Source organism: Delphinus delphis, chromosome 7 (assembly GCF_949987515.2).
Source record: "Delphinus delphis chromosome 7, mDelDel1.2, whole genome shotgun sequence".
In the NCBI taxonomy this organism is placed as follows: Eukaryota; Metazoa; Chordata; class Mammalia; order Artiodactyla; family Delphinidae; genus Delphinus; species Delphinus delphis.
In genome coordinates this window covers 28001535-28022335 of record NC_082689.1, presented here as the reverse complement: position 1 = coordinate 28022335, position 20801 = coordinate 28001535, and the positions used below count along the sequence as shown (strand labels likewise).

General features: G+C 35.6%; 1 protein-coding gene across 1 annotated transcript in view; it reads left to right on the top strand.

Moving 5' to 3' along the window:
• LOC132428398 (1-phosphatidylinositol 3-phosphate 5-kinase) overlaps positions 1-18436 on the top strand; it is a 40550-nt gene extending 22114 nt beyond the window's left edge. The window contains exons 15-28 of the mRNA XM_060016198.2: positions 1034-1094; positions 2189-2326; positions 3143-3263; positions 4047-4142; positions 5693-5776; positions 6539-6636; positions 8277-8441; positions 9836-9895; positions 10581-10757; positions 11546-11649; positions 12551-12679; positions 13776-14037; positions 14460-14534; positions 15106-18436. Of these exons, the coding sequence (XP_059872181.2) occupies positions 1034-1094; positions 2189-2326; positions 3143-3263; positions 4047-4142; positions 5693-5776; positions 6539-6636; positions 8277-8441; positions 9836-9895; positions 10581-10757; positions 11546-11649; positions 12551-12679; positions 13776-14037; positions 14460-14534; positions 15106-15221 (1686 nt within the window). The 3' untranslated portion in view covers positions 15222-18436. The remainder of the gene's footprint in view (positions 1-1033; positions 1095-2188; positions 2327-3142; positions 3264-4046; positions 4143-5692; positions 5777-6538; positions 6637-8276; positions 8442-9835; positions 9896-10580; positions 10758-11545; positions 11650-12550; positions 12680-13775; positions 14038-14459; positions 14535-15105) is intronic.
• Positions 18437-20801: the final 2365 nt, after the last annotated feature.

Here is a 20801-nt window from a genome sequence, read left to right as displayed (position 1 = left end):
ATGAAATTGTACTCAGGGCTGATAGTCATTTAAAATGTATCTTATCTATGGATAATGGGACTTGTGAAAGTCCAGTGGGTAATCAAAGATTACTAGGCTTAATGGATAATCATAAGTAGTTCCTAGATGCTTTAATGGGTCTGTGAGCTATTGTTTAGAACAGTATTCTCAAAGTATGGTTCAAGGATCCTGGGGGTCCAAGACCCTTTCAAGGGCTCCACAAGGTTTCTCTTTTTCTTTTTTAATTAATTAATTAATTAATTAATTTATGGCTGTGTTGGGTCTTCGTTGCTGCGCACTGACTTTCTCTAGTTGTGGCGAGCAGGGGCTTCTCTTTGCTGCGGTGCATGGGCTTCTCATTGCTGTGGCTTCTTGTTGCGGAGCATGGGCTTTGGGCGCACGGGCTTCAGTAGTTGTGGCACGTGGGCTCAGTAGTGTGGCTCATGGGCTTAGTTGCTCCGCAGCATGTGGGATCTTCCCGGACCAGGGATCGAACCCGTGTCCCCTGCATTGGCAGGAGGATTCTTAACCACTGTGCCACCGGGGAAGCCTTCCCTTTTTCAACTGTATATCTGTGTGAGGCTAGATTTTCTTTATATACTTCAATCATAATAATATAGCTCAACAGGTTAAATGCAGAAGTCAGAGAGGAATTTAACTGTCTTCTATTAAGCTAGGCATTAAAGTAATTGTAAAAGTGTAAAACAATGCCACTCTTAATTTTTTTTAAAAAAATCTATTTTTAATTAAAATATGTTTTTATGTTAATATATAATGGGTTTATTGTTATTTTTAAATAAATTAATAAACGTACGTTCTATAACTTTTTCAGTTTTGATTTTCTAATAAGGAAAAATTGGAAGATATAACCCACATAAACAAAAGCTATCTGAGTGTCTTAATGATTCTTAAGAGGTTGAAAGGGTCTTGAGGACAAAATGGTTAAGATTCACTGGGTTAAAAAAATTTTTTTTTAAATTTAAAATTTTAAATTTAATGTTTCCTTAAGAATAAAGTATTTTGTTCTCTACAGATAAGTGCAATGGATGCATCTCCACGGAATGCTTCTCCAGGACTTCAAAATGGGGAAAAAGGTTGGTCCTTGAGTCTGGTGATCACCTGTCATTGAATTTAAGACATTTCTTAGTCTATAAGTTATTTTTAACTACTAAATATTGAGAATTTTTTTCTGATGCAATTGGACATAGACTTTTTTTTCCTTCCTGTAAAACGTTTGTAGCACTCTAAGTTTAAGATTATCATAAAGTACATTGCATAAGATAAGTTAGGATATAGAAATACATGATAAATAGAGAAGATTGCTTTTAGGGAAAGAACAAAAAGACAAAAGGAAACTGAACTTCTGTCTGGATTGTTATAAAGTCAACTGCCAGGTTTCATGGAAAAAAAACTTATAAAGTTTAATTTATATTTTTGTATCACTAAAATCCTTTCCAGACTTAATTTTTCCTCAGTATTTCGTAGAGTAACTTTTCTAGGTGCTATCCTAGAAAATTGGTAGGGAAATTTACTTAGACTATCTTTGTAGAACAAGAGCTCAACTCAGAATTCTTGGCATTTTTCTATCATAAGTAAGTGAATTTCCCCCCTGAGAATAAGCATGTGATTTTTTCCCCCCAGTAGTGTCATAATTGCATCCTCTATTAAATTGAATGAACTAATATTTAGGTAGGCATTATGGTCTAGTGCAAACAATGTGGCATAGGAGCCAGAACTGGTTACCAGTCACAGTGCTGTCACTAAGATCTGATTGGGGTCAAGTCATATAACCTGTCTGGATTTTTGTATCCATTTCTTTTTTTTTTTTTTTTTTTTTGCGGTACGCGGGCTTCTCACTGTTGTGGCCTCTCCCGTTGCGGAGCACAGGCTCCGGACGCGCAGGCCCAGCAGCCATGGCTCACGGGCCCAGCCGCGGCTGTGGGATCCTCCTGGAGCGGGGCACGAACCCGTGTCCCCTGCATCGGCAGGCAGACTCTCAACCACTGCGCCACCAGGGAAGCCCTCCATTTCTAAAATACGCACTGAAATGGCCTATGTAACTTTTAAGAAGCTAAAATTCTTTGGTTTATGAAGTAGAAATAGGAGTTGGCATTTTAAAAACATTGCTGTTAGGTAGAAATGGACATAATGTTTTAAAGTGACTCATTTGCACTCTGTTTTTCTTTAGAGGACCGCTTCTTAGCTACCCTGTCCAGTCAGAGCTCCACCAGTTCCCCCCACCTCCAGCTGCCCACTCCTCCCGAAGGCGTGCCTGAGCAGGCCGTGGGAGGGCCCCCAGAACTTGATACCACCAGCAGTTCCGAAGGTACAGGTCAAGTCACTTTTACTGCACTTCGTCCAATAGAGACAAACACTCTGAGTGCTGTGACACAATTCTTTCTTAGCCCTTTAGGATTTAAAGTTTTTACTATTGAAAGGGCTCTTTCAGATGTAGCTTTTTACCATATCCCTTCTTCAGTTGCACTGCTTGACATGTAAATATCTCAGTAACAAAATGTTATTTCAGCTTCATCTACTTTCTGGGGATATTACTTTCTTGAGTCTCATTAAAGCCCATGATTTTTGCCTTGTAAGAAGGAAAGAGAAATTGCAGCCTTTGTCTAACAACAAATATTTGTTTCACTAATAGCAAATTTATACCTTTTTTCTTTCTTTCCTTGCTTTCTGTTTAAGCACCAACTACTTAATTGTAGCGTAAACTTAAAAAATATCTTTTAAATTGCAATTAGATGTAATAGCCACAGTGTGCATAACTGATTTGAAGTGGCAACAGGAACAGCTGTGACTGAGTTCACGCATGCTCGGCCAGTAATTATGTCATGGCTGCCGCCTGGCCCTGTGATGATAAGAGGCCATCGGTTGCAGGATGATCTCAACTTCAAACATGTTGAAATGTAAAAAAAAAAAAAAACAAACCACTTGGGGTCAGTGCTATGTATGCTTCACTATTGCTTCCTGTTTGATAGTCATTATTCCTAGATCAAAAATTTTACACCATAATTGGTAATTATGGTGTGCACATGTCTGTGTTCCAAAGAGGAAATGAAATATAGTTGACGCTTTATACTTTCTTTTACTCTTTCTGAATATTAATGTATAAGTAGAATATTTTTCATTCTAGATGTATTTGATGGACATTTGCTGGGATCCGCAGACAGCCAGGTGAAGGAAAAATCAACCATGAAAGCCATCTTTGCAAATTTGCTTCCAGGAAACAGCTATAACCCTATTCCGTTTCCTTTGTAAGTATTATAAAAGCCAGTGGCTGTTGGGTGGTTTTATTTTTACTTCATTTAAAAAATCTCTCGATAGATATACTCTCTACATATTTAAATATGTTTATTTAACTGCATATATGTATTTCTCAATCCAAAATTATACTTCATCATAGTAAAAAAGATATCTTTTGGTATAATATAATTTGTAGAACATGTAATCATTATATAGTAAATGAGTGGATTAAAAAAGCATTAACTAACATTACTGAATGCTTAAGAGTACTGATTCTGAAAAGAATTGCTTATATATATATATTATTAAGATATACTGCTACATCCATTGATCTCATAAAAACATATTGCTGATTGTATATGAGGATATTACTGACCCAGTAATTTACTGGGACGTGATGCTTTTTTAATAGTGATGATGAATTGCAATGGCTATACAAGTTTTCGTGTGATTTTGTTTGTACTGGACTTACTCAGAGTGGGGAAAAACATAGGGCTGGCTTTCTACACTGCCAGTGTGGAAAGCTTTGTTTGGAGTGATGATTCCAGAACTCTCTCATTTGAAAAAGAATTCTGATAATTTTCAGTTGTCTTCAAAAACTCTCTGTTGATGTATTTTCCTTGGCTGTTTGTTCAAGTTCTGCATACATTTTGGCTTAATTATATTCTTGTAATTGTGCATTATTTAGTTAACTTAAAATTGTCCTGAGATTTACTTGTAGTAGTGCTAATGGTTTGTATATGTGATTTTCTGCTAATTTTGTTCTGATTAATGTATTTAAAAATTTTGAACAGTGATCCAGATAAACACTACTTAATGTATGAACATGAACGAGTGCCCATTGCAGTCTGTGAGAAGGAGCCCAGCTCCATCATTGCTTTTGCTCTCAGGTATTATTCATGGGGCTTTTCCACCTATGGTTGTATCTTTATATTTTATGTGTATTTATTAATCGCTGTATTTTGAGTTCTGTTACATAGAGTAGAGTAAAATATAAGTAAATGTAAAATATTAAATATAAGTAAAAGAATGTATTCTTTGAATGTGACAGCTTATTCTTTTTGTATCTGATAATGTACGCTTTACCCAAATAATAACAGGATGATTCTTAAGCTCCTAATAATTAAATTAACTAGGCAAGTTATTTACTAATCCTTAATATCCTTTAACCATTCTCTGTATTATAATATGTATCCATTGTATCCATCCTTTCCTTTGCTTTATTTATTGACATAATACTTGGAACATATCTGCCTTATATCATCTGAATGTCTTTTTTGTATTCTTCATTCATTTCCTTCCTGCTTCCCACACATAGCAGGTAAAGTTTCCTTACTTAGAGTAATGCTGTTCCTATGCCTTAACCCATTTACATGCCCACAGTTATCATGTGCCTTAAAGAAGGACCCCTCTTTAAAAATATTTATATATCATGTCTAAAAGAATAAAGCTTTTTAATCTTAATGGTATCTTGGTAGTGGTAGAACCTAGTTTAAGTCGAATCTAAGATGTTTAATAAAAATTTTTTCCTCTTGGAAGACATTGAAATTAAAATTTTATTTTTAATATTGGTTACAAGTTGTCCATTTATCAACAAATATTTGAATGTCTGCAATGTGTGGTATACTAGGTACTGGGTATACAGGGGTAAACAAGATAGATTTATAGGCTTCAGCATTTATGTAGTTTAGAGTTACTATTTGGATAATGAAGAATTTTTTTCCTTTAGAAGATTCCATATGATAAATTTTTTATCTTTGCCTTTTGACATTTATGAAGATAGTATTTGCTTCTCCTTTTATTGGTTAGACATACTACATTAATAGATAAGAAAGGCAAGAAAGTCAACCAAGAAAAACATATATTTTGTACTATGAGGAAGCAAATTTTCTAGCTGAGGTCACCTTTTTCTAATGTCTTGGAAAAATAATAACATGCTAAGATGCTTCCCTTGTTCCCTAACATCTGATTTATCTAAATCAGTGCTTCCAGACTGCTAGTCCAAGAGTTGGATGTTTTTGGCCAAGGCAAACTAAAAAAATATGCTTTTTCTTAAAGTTCAATACCTTTAAGTTGAAAAGTACTCTAAGTTCCTTTCCTCTCTATTATACTAAACAGTGAAGTTTCATGCTCTTCAGTTAGCTGTTCGACCCCTGAAGGCATTTGATCTAAATGTTAGTGTGGAGGCCTTGACAATCATATTTAGGATATTGAGCCTGGTTGGTGTGTTGGGTCATATTTTGTATTATTTTTTGTGAAGACATTGACCTTCTTCATGAAGCTTGTACTTGATAACTTTTGTTAGTTAACTTGTGTTTGTTTAATTATGGATGCTTACAATGATTGTGTTTCTACAATGCAAAGCTTATTCTAAAGCATATGATTTACTTTAAAAGAAGACCATAATGTTTAACATTTTTCCACCTATTTCTACCCTAAGTTGTAAAGAATACCGGAACGCCTTAGAGGAATTGTCCAAAGTGACTCTGCGGAACAGTGCTGAAGAAGGGCTTTCAACAAACAGGTGATCTGCGATTGATTAAAATCTATTTTCATTGAGCTACGTCATCATTTTCTAGGTGCTCCCACTCCAATTTTATTTTAGCTTATTGTCAATATAAAAGTTCTAGAATATAGTCAGTGGCACTCATTCTTTAGCCAATAGTTGATAGAACAAAATTCAGGTATAGCAAAAGACCTTAAGAAGTCTTTTAGGATACAGTTTTCTGACAATTTGTCATAGAAGTTCATTGTGTATTGCAGATTTAAACTTTTAACATTTTAAGTTCTCTTTATTGTTTTCATTTAAAAAATAATAACTCTGAAATTAGTAAACTACTGCTTGATTTTGTAATTTAAAGTATTTATGAATTTTCCATAATAATTAAAGATCTTAACAGTTAAAAAATAAAACAGCCCCCCACCAAACCAGTTCTTTAAGTGTGTTCAGTATTTTAGACATTTGAGACAGAAATTGTCGTCATTGTTGGACTTATGGATGCTAATATAGCTCTGATAGACTTGTGAAAAATATTGTAAGAGCCTATATACTTTCATATATTTTTCCATATGCTTTTATAGCTTTATCATTTTGCTTTTTCTTAAGCCCAGTAGACATTTCAAGCCTTTTTCTTCCATGCTAACCTGTGTTTATATAAATTATGAATCAGATTTCTGATATTGTGGGTGGGGTTAGGTGGGGGATAGATTAATACAGGAATTAGAGTACTTGCTATTTTGTGTCTGAATCATATAAAACCAACTTTCCTTTTGTTTTTCATTTTAGTACTTTAGACAGCAGACCAAAGAGTAGCAGCCCTATTAGATTACCTGAGATCAGTGGAGGACAGACAAACCGTACAGCAGAAGTAGAACCACAACCAAGTAAGATTACAAATGGAGAAGTAATTCCTAGTTTTGTTTGTAATTGTGGTTTGAAGAAGAAAACACATTAAATAAGAAATGCCATCTGGCAAGGATATATTACTTCTGGTCTTTGAAATACAGTATGGATGTAAAATTTTTTGTATATCTTCTTTTGTACATATTTCACTTTTCTTTGATTCTTACCTTAAGTTTATTGAGTTTGAAACTCCTAGAAACTCATAGGTCTATGCAAAAATCTGCCTTCCTGGCTAGAGCTTTCAGTTTAAAGCATATAACTGAAGAAATATAACAGCAGTTTTTGCTTGTTTGTTTTTGCAGCATTGTTGGCATTGTGAAAAGAACTTTTCATGTATTGTCTCCTTTAATTCCCATAATAACCCCGTAAGAGTTATTTGACATATCTCCATTTTTCAGAAAGTAAGTTAAGACTTAGATAATGCAATTTGCTGAAGGTTACACAAGTAATGGGGAGCTGCGATTTGAACTTGGATCTCTTTGACTTTGTCAGTCAGGAATATTCACTGCGAGTAGCAGAAAACTCAAGTGACTGTTGGATCTTGAATGACAGTTTATTTTTCTAAGATAGCAACTGCAGGTAGACAGTTGCTAGCATTGGTTCAGCTACTCAGCATTGTAATGACAAAATAGGGGTAGTTTCTCTTTGATTCTCTTGTTTTACTCATGGTCAAAAATGTCCCACTTAATGTCTGCATTTGAGGCAGAAGGAAGGGAGGTACAAGCTGCAACTGTTCTCTTTTATTGGGAAATTCCCTTCCCCCTTCAATCTCATTGGTTAGAAGTGAGTCTCATGGCCACCCTTTCCTGCAAAGGAGACTTATAATGTGGTAAGCAGCATTGTCCTGGTTGGCTTACATAAATCATGATTCATTTCCTGGGACTCTACACATTGCTGCCTCAAACAAAACTGGAGTTCTGTTAGCAAGGAACAAGGTGGGATTGGATATTAAGGATATTAAGGCCATGATGGTGTCTGCTGCCCTAAGTAAGCACTTCATGATCGACATTTGATGTGGATTTTGTTAATGGTAAATGTACAAGATTAGGATCATATGTATTAGTGATATGATGAAGCTCAAAACTAAGAATAAAAGTATAGAGCAAGCTTTAGTGATAGTTTTGGTCATCCTGTACTACTTATTTTTGAAAAATGCTAAAACTAAAATTGTATATTTTGCTCTGTTGAAGTGTAGGAAGACAGATGATATAAAAACCTTTAACTTTGACGCATTGTAGCTTGGAATACTGTTTTGTATTAGTTTAATTAACTATACTGTGATACTGTAAGAACCCAGCCTTAACTTAATCTTGTTGCTTAAGATATTCTGACAGCCTTGGAAAGATATTTTTAAAAGGCTTTCTATATAATTTCTCACATTTTGATATATAGCTATCTGAACATTGCTCTTCTTTCATGTTTCTGATAATAAGAGTGCTTGACTGCCCCCCTAAAGATCCCATAAAACATGTGGAATAATAATCTGTGTAAATAAGACTATCAGTGTTACTCATATTTATTACTCTCATATAATGGTTACTGCTAACAAAGGAATGAGTTGAAAATTTTTATTTTTCTACTTGCAGTGACCTGTACTTAATATGTTACCTCTTATTTTTAGCCAAAAAGGCTTCTGGAATGTTGTCCTTCTTCCGAGGGACAGCAGGGAAAAGCCCTGATCTCTCTTCCCAGAAGAGAGAGACCTTACGTGGAGCAGATAGTGCTTACTACCAGGTTGGGCAGACGGGCAAGGAGGGAACGGAGAATCAAGGCATTGAGCCTCAAGGTGTGTTAAAGGAGACCAAATATGCTTATTCTAGGTTTCGATTTACTTATTTCAGTTGGTTATGTTCCTTATAGCTTGAAGTAGATGCTTCTGTTGCTGAGACCAGGGCATTCCCTCTCTTCTCACATCTTGGTGGGGGTAGAGTGGGAAAAGCATGGTGCTTGGAGGATCCAACTGGTTTCAGATGTCATTGCTATCACTTACTGTGTGGTGGAATTAGAAATCCTTACTTTCTGTACTCGTAAACTGGAAAAGCAGTGTCTTCCAAGGTTTACTGGGTTTACTGAGGACTAAGGTTTACTGAGGACTAAGTGACATTATACATGTAAAACATCTGTCTCACTATGTAGCTCACAGTATATATTCAAATGTTTTCATCCCACTACCCCCTCAGACGTTTCCTTTCTTTTCCAGTCTCTGTAAGGTGGAAGCTGTTGATACCCACCTTCATTTGGATATTTAAAAAATATATCTACCTGATTGTGTTTGAATACGGGGCTAGTAGACCAGGAGTTGGCAAACTATTCTGACCTGTCTTTGTTAATAAAGTTTTGTTGGAACACAGGCACACCCTTTCATTTACTTACTGTCTGGCTGGTTTTGCATTATTTTGGCAAGTTGAGTAGTTGCAACTGAGTAAAATACTTACCATCTGGCCCTTTACAGGAATAGTTTGGCAACCCCTGGGTTAGATCATGAATTATTAGTTTAAAAAATAGGAACTGCATGGTAAGTTTTCATCAGTAATTAAGATATGCGTTAAGTATTCTATAGGCTGCTATTGGACTGTGATCCTTGGAAGGCATTGGTGCTTTGAAAAAAATAATTTTGAAATGTGAAACTTAGTGGATGACTTGTTCTTCTAGATATTAAAATGTATCACAACTCTGCAATAATTAGAGTGGATCTGGCAGTAGGTTTGCCAGACAAATCAGTCAAATAAAAAAAATAGCTCTGAAGTAGACACTAGTATATTTTCTATATTGTACATATATCTTAGTATATGATAAAGAAAACATCTCAGACTATTGGGGAAGCATTATTCCATACACAGGGAAAACTGGTCATAAACTCTGATAAAGAAGCCACAGAAAGTCGTGATGTTAGAGCCGAGTTATTTTATTGCTCTCATAGAGATTACTTAACTATAAGAAAAATTATTCTTCAATCTGAATTCTCTGATTTTAATCTAAAAATTGATCTTTCAAAAGGTACATAGATTTTTATTGTAATTTACACAGTTAATTGTATACATGATGCTTGCTTGAGAGTGACTTGACTAGGATAACATGAATTGACTTGTTTTTAGTATTACATCAGGGGAAAAAGAACAGACAAAATGACCTGATAACTATCTAAAACTTTGGCTTTACTAATGATGTTAAATCTTTTAGATGAAGTAGATGGAGGAGATACACACAAGAAACAACTCACAAATCCTCATGTGGAGCTCCGTAAGTATGAGATAAATACTTTGGTTTGGGGACCAGGACTATAATTGAGCAAACTCCATTATTTGAAGCTTCTAGCTTCTCACTAGATAAATATTCTACTTCTTGAAATGAATATTAAGTCTGTGTACTGATGAACATTTGTTTAGTCTAAATTTAGTTTATAAAATATACATTATTTAATTTAGAAGGAAATTTATTTATAAATTTAATTAAAATTATAATTTAATTTATAAATTATAATTTAATGCAATGTCTGATGTTTAAATAATTACTTTTTGTGTAATCTAGAGCCACAGAGCCTTAGTAAGGCATCTAGAATTGTGTGTGTACATGTGAGTGCCAAAAATTTATTATCCAGCATTATAACACTGTAGAAAAATTTAAGATGTAAAAGTACAATGATGAAAATACAGTGGCCAGCATAAAATTAGAAATGGGTCTTATTTTCTGTTTGATTTTTCTAGAAATATGAAGGGTGGTCATAAGATGCTCTTTAATCCTTCCTGAAGATAACTTTAACTGAATTGTGATAAACAGGGATGTAGTAGACTTAATGTGAAAAATGCTATCGTGGAGAAACTTAAATGATTGCATTTGGTGGGGGTGGGGAGTGAGCAAGAAGGAAAAGGAAAAGGTATTTCTGATCCAGAGGAGCTTTTTTTTAAAAAAACACTTCTGTTTATAGAATTTTCCGATGCCAACGCCAAGTTTTACTGTCGTCTCTACTATGCGGGAGAGTTTCATAAGATGCGAGAAGTGATTCTGGGCAGCAGCGAAGAAGATTTTATTCGTTCCCTTTCTCACTCTTCTCCGTGGCAGGCCCGAGGAGGCAAATCAGGAGCTGCCTTTTACGCGACTGAAGGTAAGTCTTTTTAATCATTTACTAATTAAGCGGTATCCATCTTTTTCCCTCGGATAATTTATGAATCCCTTGAACTGAGGTAATACGATACTGTCTTTTTGCAAACATGTTTTTCTTTTTATGCTTGAGAGGATGAAAGAAGCACATTTAAAAGAATATATGGTGTACGGTGTGTAATGAGAGACAAATATTGATCAAATCCTTATTAAATTCTTTCTAGTCCTGAGTTTTCCAAATGTAAATAATAACAGAGAACTTCTAGAAGACTCAAAAGGTACCTCAGAGCTCATGAGAGAAAGATAAAAATAGAAACATTTGACCTGAAAACCAGAAGGCCAAGTTCTTAACCTACAAAGTTTTACAGAAGATCATGAGCATTTTTATTTCACATTCCATTTTCCATACTCACTGAAAGCGAAATTATTTGAGAAAATGCATCAGGAAAGACGTGCTAGATAAGAACTTTCATAACTGTTACTTATTGGATTGTTAACAAAGGAATTTATAACATTTTACTTGGTAGTTAAAAAAAAATAGATCATTTAGCTATGACTTCAGGTGTGGTACTGTCGAAAGTAGAGATTTCTTGACTATATAAATCCTCAGAAGCCCTTCCAAACCTTCAATTACTTGAGAACTGTGTTCTGATCAAAATCTTCTCAGTGGTATCAGAAAATATCCCTTAAAAATGTGAAGCAAACAGATCATTTGGGATTTTTAGAATGATTTATTTTGGAATACCTCAGTAAATATTGCAATTGAATAAACATGAAATTTTTGCCTTTTAGATGATAGATTCATTTTGAAGCAAATGCCTCGTCTGGAAGTCCAGTCTTTCCTTGACTTTGCACCACACTACTTCAATTATATTACAAATGCCGTTCAACAAAAGGTAGAAACCCAAACCTTGATCTGTAAGTCTACTGGGCTTTTTCACATCCTGAGAGTCCTAATGGCAGTTTTCTCCGTGGTAATATGTGAACAGAACATGACTAGATCTCTGCTGTGCTATTGAGGTGTGGTAGAATGCAGGGATTTCAAACTCTTTTTCCTACATATATATAGAGAGATTACCCACTTGTCATGAAGCAGTGAGCCTCCCGTGAGTATGAAAGAGTCACATAGATTTTTTTTCCATTTATGGGTTTATTGCCTATTATTGGAGGAATTATGTCATAATAAAATTTGTGAGTTTGAGAAATTGAGAACGATTACCCCTTGGGAGAATGTTAAAGATCTAATAATTTTGTTGGCATTGCTGCTTTACTTCATAGATTCAAAGGTTTGAGTTTGTTTTAAGGTCCTCTGACTGATCATATTAATAGAAAATCATGTTTGGGTAATACATCAATAATCCAGATATTGGTATTAAATTATAAATAATCCTTTTGAAAAATTGAAGTATAGTTGATTTACAATATTAGTTTCAAGTGTACAGCATAATGATTTGGTATTTTTGCAGATTATACTTCATTGTAAGTTGTTACAAGATAATGGCTATAATTCCCTGTGTATATAATATATCCTTATTGCTTATCTGTTTGATACAGAGTAGTTTATTAATCTCATATAAAAAATTTGTCCCTCCCCCATTCCCTTTCCCTTTTGGTAACCACAAGCTTGTTTTCTATATCTAAGTCTGTTTCTGTTTTGCATGTACATTCATTTGTATTACTTTTAGATTCCACATATAAGTGATATCATACAGTATTTATCTTTCACTGACTTATTTCACTAAGCATAATATTCATACATAGTCCTTTTTGATAAGAGTTTACTTTTTTCTTGATTAGAGGCCCACTGCATTGGCCAAGATTCTTGGAGTTTACAGAATTGGTTATAAGAATTCCCAGAACAACACTGAGAAGAAGCTAGATCTCCTTGTCATGGAAAATCTTTTCTATGGGAGAAAGATGGCACAGGTAAGGATACTGGACTATGCAAAGCATTTAGCTAGCATTTACCCTTTGTATTTCTGCTTCCTGAACATAATGAGTCAGAGAGTAACATGATACTTGAGAGTAAATATTAAACTTTGGTTACTAGGCAAAATTTAACTTTTGAGTTATTGAACCCTGTAGGAAAGAATAAAGAGGAATATTGTGGACTGGTCCTAAAATTTAACATATCCAACATCCTAGAAACACAGAATTATAGAAAAAGAAGGCAGATGCAACGTAACAGTTTTAAAGATGAAGAAACTGAGGCTCAGAGACATTGAGTACTTTATCAAAGTCACACAGCTATGCCTAGAACTCAGGTTGGTCTAGATTCTAGAACAGTACTCTTCAGTGTGCTGGTCCTTGAACTGTTTCCAGTCCGTGGTGAGATAAGAGCTTGTACTAATCAATAGAATGTAATTTAATGCACTGCTTTCTTCATCGAGAATGTCTTGCTATGGCAGAAGCATCTGCTGTACTAAATTGTGGGTTTAATGATGTAATTGATTTACATTCTGGCACTAGCCTCTCTGTCATCATGAACCAGGAAAGCCTGTCTAGCAGTGGTCTGTTGAATAACACTTCAGGTCGCACTGGTCTAGTACCCAGGTCCCTGACCTTTGAGTGCGTTGCTTTTCCTAATGCCCAGAAATTCCTAGAGATACGCTGTTGCTTCTACATTGTCCTAAGTAATTGCACAGTTTTGGTATCAGTACTTAAAAGTTTCCTCTGAATGTTTGCATCTGTTTTTTAAACTGCTTTATGATTCAACAATATATTTTTGGAGTTACTTGTTAATGTTTCTTAGAGTTGATTAAATGGGTCAGTATATTTCTGAAATATTTCAATAAATGAGTACCTAGCTATTAATTTCATGATACAATTACATCACCATGTGTTTTATGTATTATACAATTACAGTGTATGCATTTAGTGACATATAAGTTATTAGGTTTTAAAATTAAATTTTAAAGTGTTTATAACTGTAGTGGCTACAAGGAAACTTTCTGCCTTTTTAATTTAATTAACCATTTGTAACAGCTCACACATAAATGACAGAGAGTTTTCTTTCTGCTAGGTTTTTGATTTGAAGGGTTCACTTAGGAATCGAAATGTAAAAACAGATACCGGGAAAGAGAGTTGTGATGTAGTCCTGCTGGATGAAAATCTCTTAAAAATGGTTCGAGACAACCCTCTGTATATCCGTTCTCATTCCAAAGCTGTGCTGAGAGCCTCAATCCGTAGCGACTCCCACTTCCTTTCTAGCCACCTCATTATAGATTATTCTCTGCTGGTTGGGCGAGATGATACCAGCAATGAGCTGGTAGTTGGAATTATAGGTAAGTTGATGAGCATGCCTTATGTATAGTTCATGATTTAAGCCAGAGTGAAATTTGAAGACTATCTGGTGTAGTAATAGCTTATTGAATAATTTCACAAACTTTCATTTGAAATTTTAAAAATAATAGTTTTTCTGTTCTGGTACCTTTTATTCAGGTTCCTCATTTCCATTTTCATTATTTTTACCAAAAATATCTGTATTCAAAAGTCACTTGAAGATGAAGCCCTATGAGGTTGTTATGAGGATTAAATGAATTAATATGGTAAAAACCCTTAGGACAGTCCATGGCATATTGTCCGTACCTGCAGTATTGCCAGCACTCAATAGCTATTGTAGAAGTAATAGTAATGGTAATTGCGGTTGTCATCTGCTTATATTTATTAAGAGAACCTTTACTGCTAATCTCGCCCCCTGCAACAGATTATATCCGAACATTTACATGGGACAAAAAGCTTGAGATGGTTGTGAAATCAACAGGAATTTTAGGAGGACAAGGTGAGCAGAATTTTTGTTCTGTTTACTCTTTAAACTGTTCTCATTATCTTCCTCATCAGTTACCATATACTAAATGGATACTTAAAAAAAAATTCTAAAACATAAGTGGTTATCTTTGATTTTATCATCATTTCCAAGGTGATCAAATAATAAGGGGAATTGTTTAGGTGGGGAAATATGGGGTTTTAAATTTGTGTTAAGATGGCAGAGGTTCTCAAAATGGTAAGTTAAAAAGGCCAGAAGTTCTGAACAGGAGGTTGTCCTGAATTAACACTTGAAATCCTCTAAGTTCTCTGAGAGCTGCCAGCGCCATTTGTGCTTTTAGACTTCTCTCATCTCTAAGCAAGAGCGTCTTTTAAAATAAAAAAAAAAACCTCCTACCAAGAAGGACCTGTCCCTTGTCATGTGGCACAGTGAACACCCTCCCTCCTTTCTGAGCCCGCCGTGGTGTGTTTGCTTACAGACCACGGCATTTTATGTCTGTTGACATGAAAGAACATAGACGTTGAAGTCAGTTGTCTTATCAATTATGTAACGGCTTCCTTTTCCCTCTTCGCTTTCATAATCCTAGGTAAAATGCCGACTGTGGTCTCTCCAGAGTTGTATAGGACCAGATTTTGTGAAGCAATGGACAAGTATTTCCTGATGGTACCAGACCACTGGACAGGCTTGGGTCTGAACTGCTGAAACAAAGCACATATTTTGAAATGGACCAGGAAGAAAAGGGGCCTGGAACCAAGGACCAAAAATAAGCTACATGTTTTATTCCTTCATCACATTCACCACTATATGCAAAGCCCTTTCAGTTCTGCGGCTGTGGAGGCCATCTGTAGCCTGAAGGGTTAAAACTCTGTGGATTTGCACTTTGGTTTTTGAAACCTACAAATGAGCTATCCGTAGGCTGGGACATTGCATGAACATTTTGTTCACTTAAGCTGAAATCTAGGCACATTTCAAAGGGCTGAGGACAAATGTATGGTTAGAGATGAGATACGGTGAAAAAATCGGTTGTCATATTGGCTAACAATCCTGTTGCGAAAACAGTGTCTCATAGATTATGACTCTCCTGGCATCATATTGGACAGATTCTTTACCTAGAAAGCATTTGTAGAGCTGGTGAATTTGTTTTGTGTTTCTTATGTAACAATTTAATGTTACCTCTTATCAGAATTTCTGAAACCTTAAAAAAATTCTGAATTATTTTATTAATGGCCAGTTAAACAGATTGATACAATCTATTCTTGTTTTGCTGAGGAATTTGACTTAAATTGAGAATCGTGTCATGTTCTGTATCTTTCCCTGTTTTCAAGTGTGTTTGATATTTTTCAAGTTCTGTCTCTACTTGTCTGTGGGTGACAGGAGGCTACAGCCATTAACTTTAAGCCTTTTCCTGGAGCTGTTTTTTTAAGCTTATTTACAGCTTTTGAGCAAGTAATATGCTGAACTGCACTTGTCTACACATGCTCATACTCTAGGTTTTTCTCCCACTTTCAGGGAAACATTAGTAAATTAGTCTACGGTGACTAAATCCCCAAAGGGATAATTATTAATAAAGGATTTTTTTTTTAATATAAAAAATAAATTAGGCCTGATCCAATAAATTGGGTGAGGGAAGCACTTGCTTTATTTTTTATAAAGGTAAAGTATCCTTTTCAATATAACTAGCAATTTATGTGGCATCTATAAAATTAAGAAGTTTCCAGTGTGGACATCCCTGTTTTCTAACTTTCTGTACCAGTTTCTAGGCCAGTTCTGACTATTGAGAAATGTTAACAGTTAAGATATTCTTAGTGAGAAACTTATTGTTTACTAGAGTTTTTGTTTAGTTAAAAAGTGATCAGAAGTATACTAAACTGTCTTTGAGGAAATAACACAACCCCGAATATTTTCTCTTGGTTTCTTTCCCATAATAAGGATTATTATTACGGATAATACCCCAAATAAGGATAATTTGGGGTTTGTAAAATTTTAAGGGTTCCACTCTTTTCAGGCTTCCTATAGTAGCACGTTTCTATTGCACCTTTCACATAATAAGAAAAAAATCTGGTTACATTCCAATTACAGAGACTTAAGTATGTAAAATAGGAACATTTTGGAAAGTTTGCTCGAGAAGACAAAAGCATTAGTTCGGTGTTTGGTGCTTATTAGAAACATGATTTGTTCTGTACTAGAAACAAACTGACCAAGGACTTACTACTGATCTGATGATAAGCACTTTTTTCTTTTTTAACATGTGATGTGCCTTTTGAAAACGTACAAAACAATGACGATTTTAGTTTTGATATCAAAGGCCAGTAAAGGAGTTGTACAGGGCTGAAAGATGTGGAACATTATTCACTTCTCATGTGTCAGGAACATGGATTTTGCATCTCATATTGAATGCAAACATATTTTGCATCTGTTTATTTTTTCTGTCAGGAGGCTTGGGGTTATTTATCCTGTCCATTTCCCTCACCCCAGTCAGGAGCACTTCCAGGGGCAGGGGTCTTCCCGCAGCTGTAATCACGTTGTTTCTTTGTTTCAGTCTCAGTACCACCTGTATAGCTTGAATGCTCCATTGGAATAGCTCTTGACAATAATGTGTCATGTTGATTTTATTTTCCTTGCCCATGACTTGAAGAACCGGTTTTTTTTTAAAGTACTGCTGCTGCTTAGGTAATTTTGTGGCTAAAAAAAATTCCAATATGATATAATCTGAAACAATACTTGTTGCCTTGCAAGGGTGATCTGTCCTTTTAAAACTGTCTTAATGGAGGGGAAATATAAAATTTAATTTGTTTTGAGTGGTAGAACTATATACCCGGCCTCTTGCTGCTCTTGTTTAGGCCACTACCAGATACATAAGGCTTTTCAAATACTGTGTACTCAGTGTCAGGCACTGAATGGCTGTTTACCTCTCTTGAATTCCCCATTGAGGCCTGGAGAACCTTGATGGTGATAAGTTAAGAACAAGGAAGAAATCTTAATACTTTCTTCTTTAGAATAAAAAAATGAATTCTGAGAATAATTGATAGCACAAGAAAGCTATGTGAACATGTTGCATTGTATAAAAATCTTATTTATAAATGTGAAGTGTTTTGATGCCATCAAAACTTTATTTAAAAATAAAAAAGATTCACTTTTTTCTTACCCAAGCCTAAGAAAAATAAGGGGAATAAGCTGTTGCAAGCCCTTTTGTAGTCTATTGAATATTTTAAATTTATAGATATTCAAATTTTCCTACAGAATGTCCTACTTATAATTTTTTCCTTGATCCAGCAGTGAGTGGTTTTCTAGCTTTGGCCTTTATTGGGTATTGTAAATAGTAGGGTTGTATTGTTTTTTGTGGCATCAGCTTCTCCTTGGCTTTTTACCCATTAGTGTCGTGGGCTTGTATAAAACTGCTGAGGAAAATAATCTACCTGTATAGAAAGTTTGCTTAGCTGGCGGAGTGAAAACCCTTGCAAATGAGCCTGGTGGTGAAACAGATCAGGCCATTCATTATTCCTCAAGTGTTAACATACTGACTTAAGCAGTATTCAAACCATCTAGTGCAATGCCTTTTTTGTTTGTTTTTGTAACACGGGTGCAGTTGTATTATAGAAAAATAAAAATTACAATCATGAGCAGTTTTATTAATGCTGCTCTGCTTGTTTTGTAAGAAATGTATATTACGTCTTTGACAGGTTTAATTTTAACTAGAGAAATGACATTGTAAATCAAAATAGCCTCTTTTAATTTAATATGAACAATTCAATTAACAATACTGAAAATACTTAATGTATTATATTGTATATATTTCTCTACTTTGGTTCCAGCTGTTTTATATGATTGACATGTTATTTATGAGATAAAACTGCCTTGACCTTTTGGAGACTTATACTGTAAAAAGAGGACTTACAATAAACTGAGAATCAACTTCACTTTGTTTTGAATCTGCTTGAGGAAATTAAGAGGAGATGGAGTTGGTGCCCCCGGCCCAGCAGTGTTGTCTTCTGTTCATTCTCTCCCCCTTCCGACGGGAGAATTGAAGTCTTTCTTCAGTAAATAACTCTCCTCTTTAGGTCTCAGAAAGGGGGTGCTAAATCCTTGGGTTCACTTTGCCCCATATGGACCTGGCCTTTTCTGTCCTCCCGCCTCTCTTCAATTCTGTTTCTGGTTTCCTTATGGGGCGCTCTAGAAAGCTTGGCCTTGCCCATCAGGGAATGGCTGAGTCCACCTGGAGGGCAGCCTCCACTGTTAGTTGTTCCCACCCTTCACAGGATCCCTGAAGTGGATCCAATGTGCTGCAACTCGCAGCTGTAAGCACAGCGACTCCCACTCACCATGCCCAGACTCACAGGGCGAAAGTGAGAACCGCTGGACAGAGGGGATGGCCCCTGTGCCCAGGGATGCCCAGGCGGCCTGGCTCTGCTCCCTCTCAACCCCCAACAGTGGTGGAAAAGGCGTATGCATAGTACCAGTTTTCTGTCCCCACTATCTTGACGTCTTGTGTCAGAAATTAATTACTTATAAAATTCCTGGGTTAACGCTAAAAGAGACTTGTTAAAACTATTTTTTTTAATTAATTTATTTATTTTTGGCTGCGTTGGGTCTTCGTTGCTGCACGCAGGCTTTCTCTAGTTGCGGCAAGTGGGGGCTACTCTTCATTGCGGTGCTAAGGCTTCTCATTGCGGTGGCTTCTCTTGTTGCAGAGCGTGGGCTCTAGGTGCGCGGGCTCAGTAGTTGTGGCATGCGGGGTCAGTAGTTGTGGCGCACGGGCTTAGTTGCTCCGCAGCATGTGGGATCCTCCCGAACCAGGGCTTGAACATCCCTTGCGTTGGCAGGTGGATTCTTAACCACTGTGCCACCAGGGAAGTCCCTAAACCTATTTTTTTTAATTACAGAAAAGAAATTAAAAATTATCATCTTAATTGTTTTTAAGCATATACTTCAGAACTGTTACATGGCACAATACATCTCCAGAACTTTTTCTTCTGGCAAACACTGAAACTATACCCATTAACTCTTTTTTCCCCCTCACCCTAGCTCGTGGTAACCACCACAGTCTACTTTCCATTACCATGAATTTGACTACTTTAGATTCGTCCTTATAAGTGAAATCATGCAGTATTTGTCTTTTTGTAACTGGATTTGGCCCCTTAGCATAATGTCCTCAACGTTCATCCATGTTGTAGCATTTCCTTACTTTTTTTTAAGGTTGAAAGGTATTCCGTTGTATGTTGCTACATTTTCTTTATTTATTCATCAATGGACATTTAGATTACTTCCACCTCCTGGCTATTACGAATAATGCTTCTATGAACATGGTAGTGCAAATATGTCTTCAAATTCCTTTAAAAATTCTTTTGGGTAAATACAGAGAAGTGGGCTTGCTGGATCATATGGTGGTTCTATTTTTTAACGTTTTGAGGAAACTTCATACTGTTTTCCACAGTAGTTGCACTATTTTACAATCCCATCAACAGTGCACAAGTGTTCCAATTTCTCCACATCCTCTCCAATGCTTATCTATTTATTTATTTATTTTGATGGTAGGCATCCTGATGAGCATGACATAATATTGTGGTATTGATTTGCATTTCTCTGATGACTAGTGACGTTGAGTGTATTTTCATATGCTTGTTGGTCATTTAAATATTATCTTTGGAGAAATATCCAAATGTTTCGGCCACTTTTTAATCGGGTTACTTGATTTTTTTGTTGTTGAATTGTAGGAGTTCTTTATATATTCTTGATATTAACACCTTATCAGGTATATGATTTGCTGATATTTTCTCTCATTCCATTGGTTGCCTTTTGATTCTATTGATTGTATCTTCTGATGCACAAACGTTTTTAAGTTTGATGTAGTGCCATTGGTCTACTTTTATTTTTGTTGCCTGTGCTTTTGGTGTCATATCCAGAAATCATTGCCAAATCTCATGTCTTGAAACTTTTCCCCTGTTTTCTTCTAGGAATTTTATAGTTTTAGGTCTTACATTTAGGTCTTTATCCCATTTTGAGCTAATTTTTGTATGTGGTATAAAATAAGGGTCCAACTTCATTCTTTGGCACTTGGATATCCAGTTTTCCTAACACCATTTGGTAAAGATACTGTCCTTTCCCAGTTGAGTGGTCCTTATCAAAGATCATTTGACTATAAACAAGGGTTTATTTCTGAGCTCTGTATTCTATCCCATTGGTCTATATATCTGTCTTTATGCCAGTACCATTGTTATTTTGATTATTATAGCTTTGTAGTATGTTTTAAAATAAGGAAGTATGAGATCTCTCTCCAACTTCATT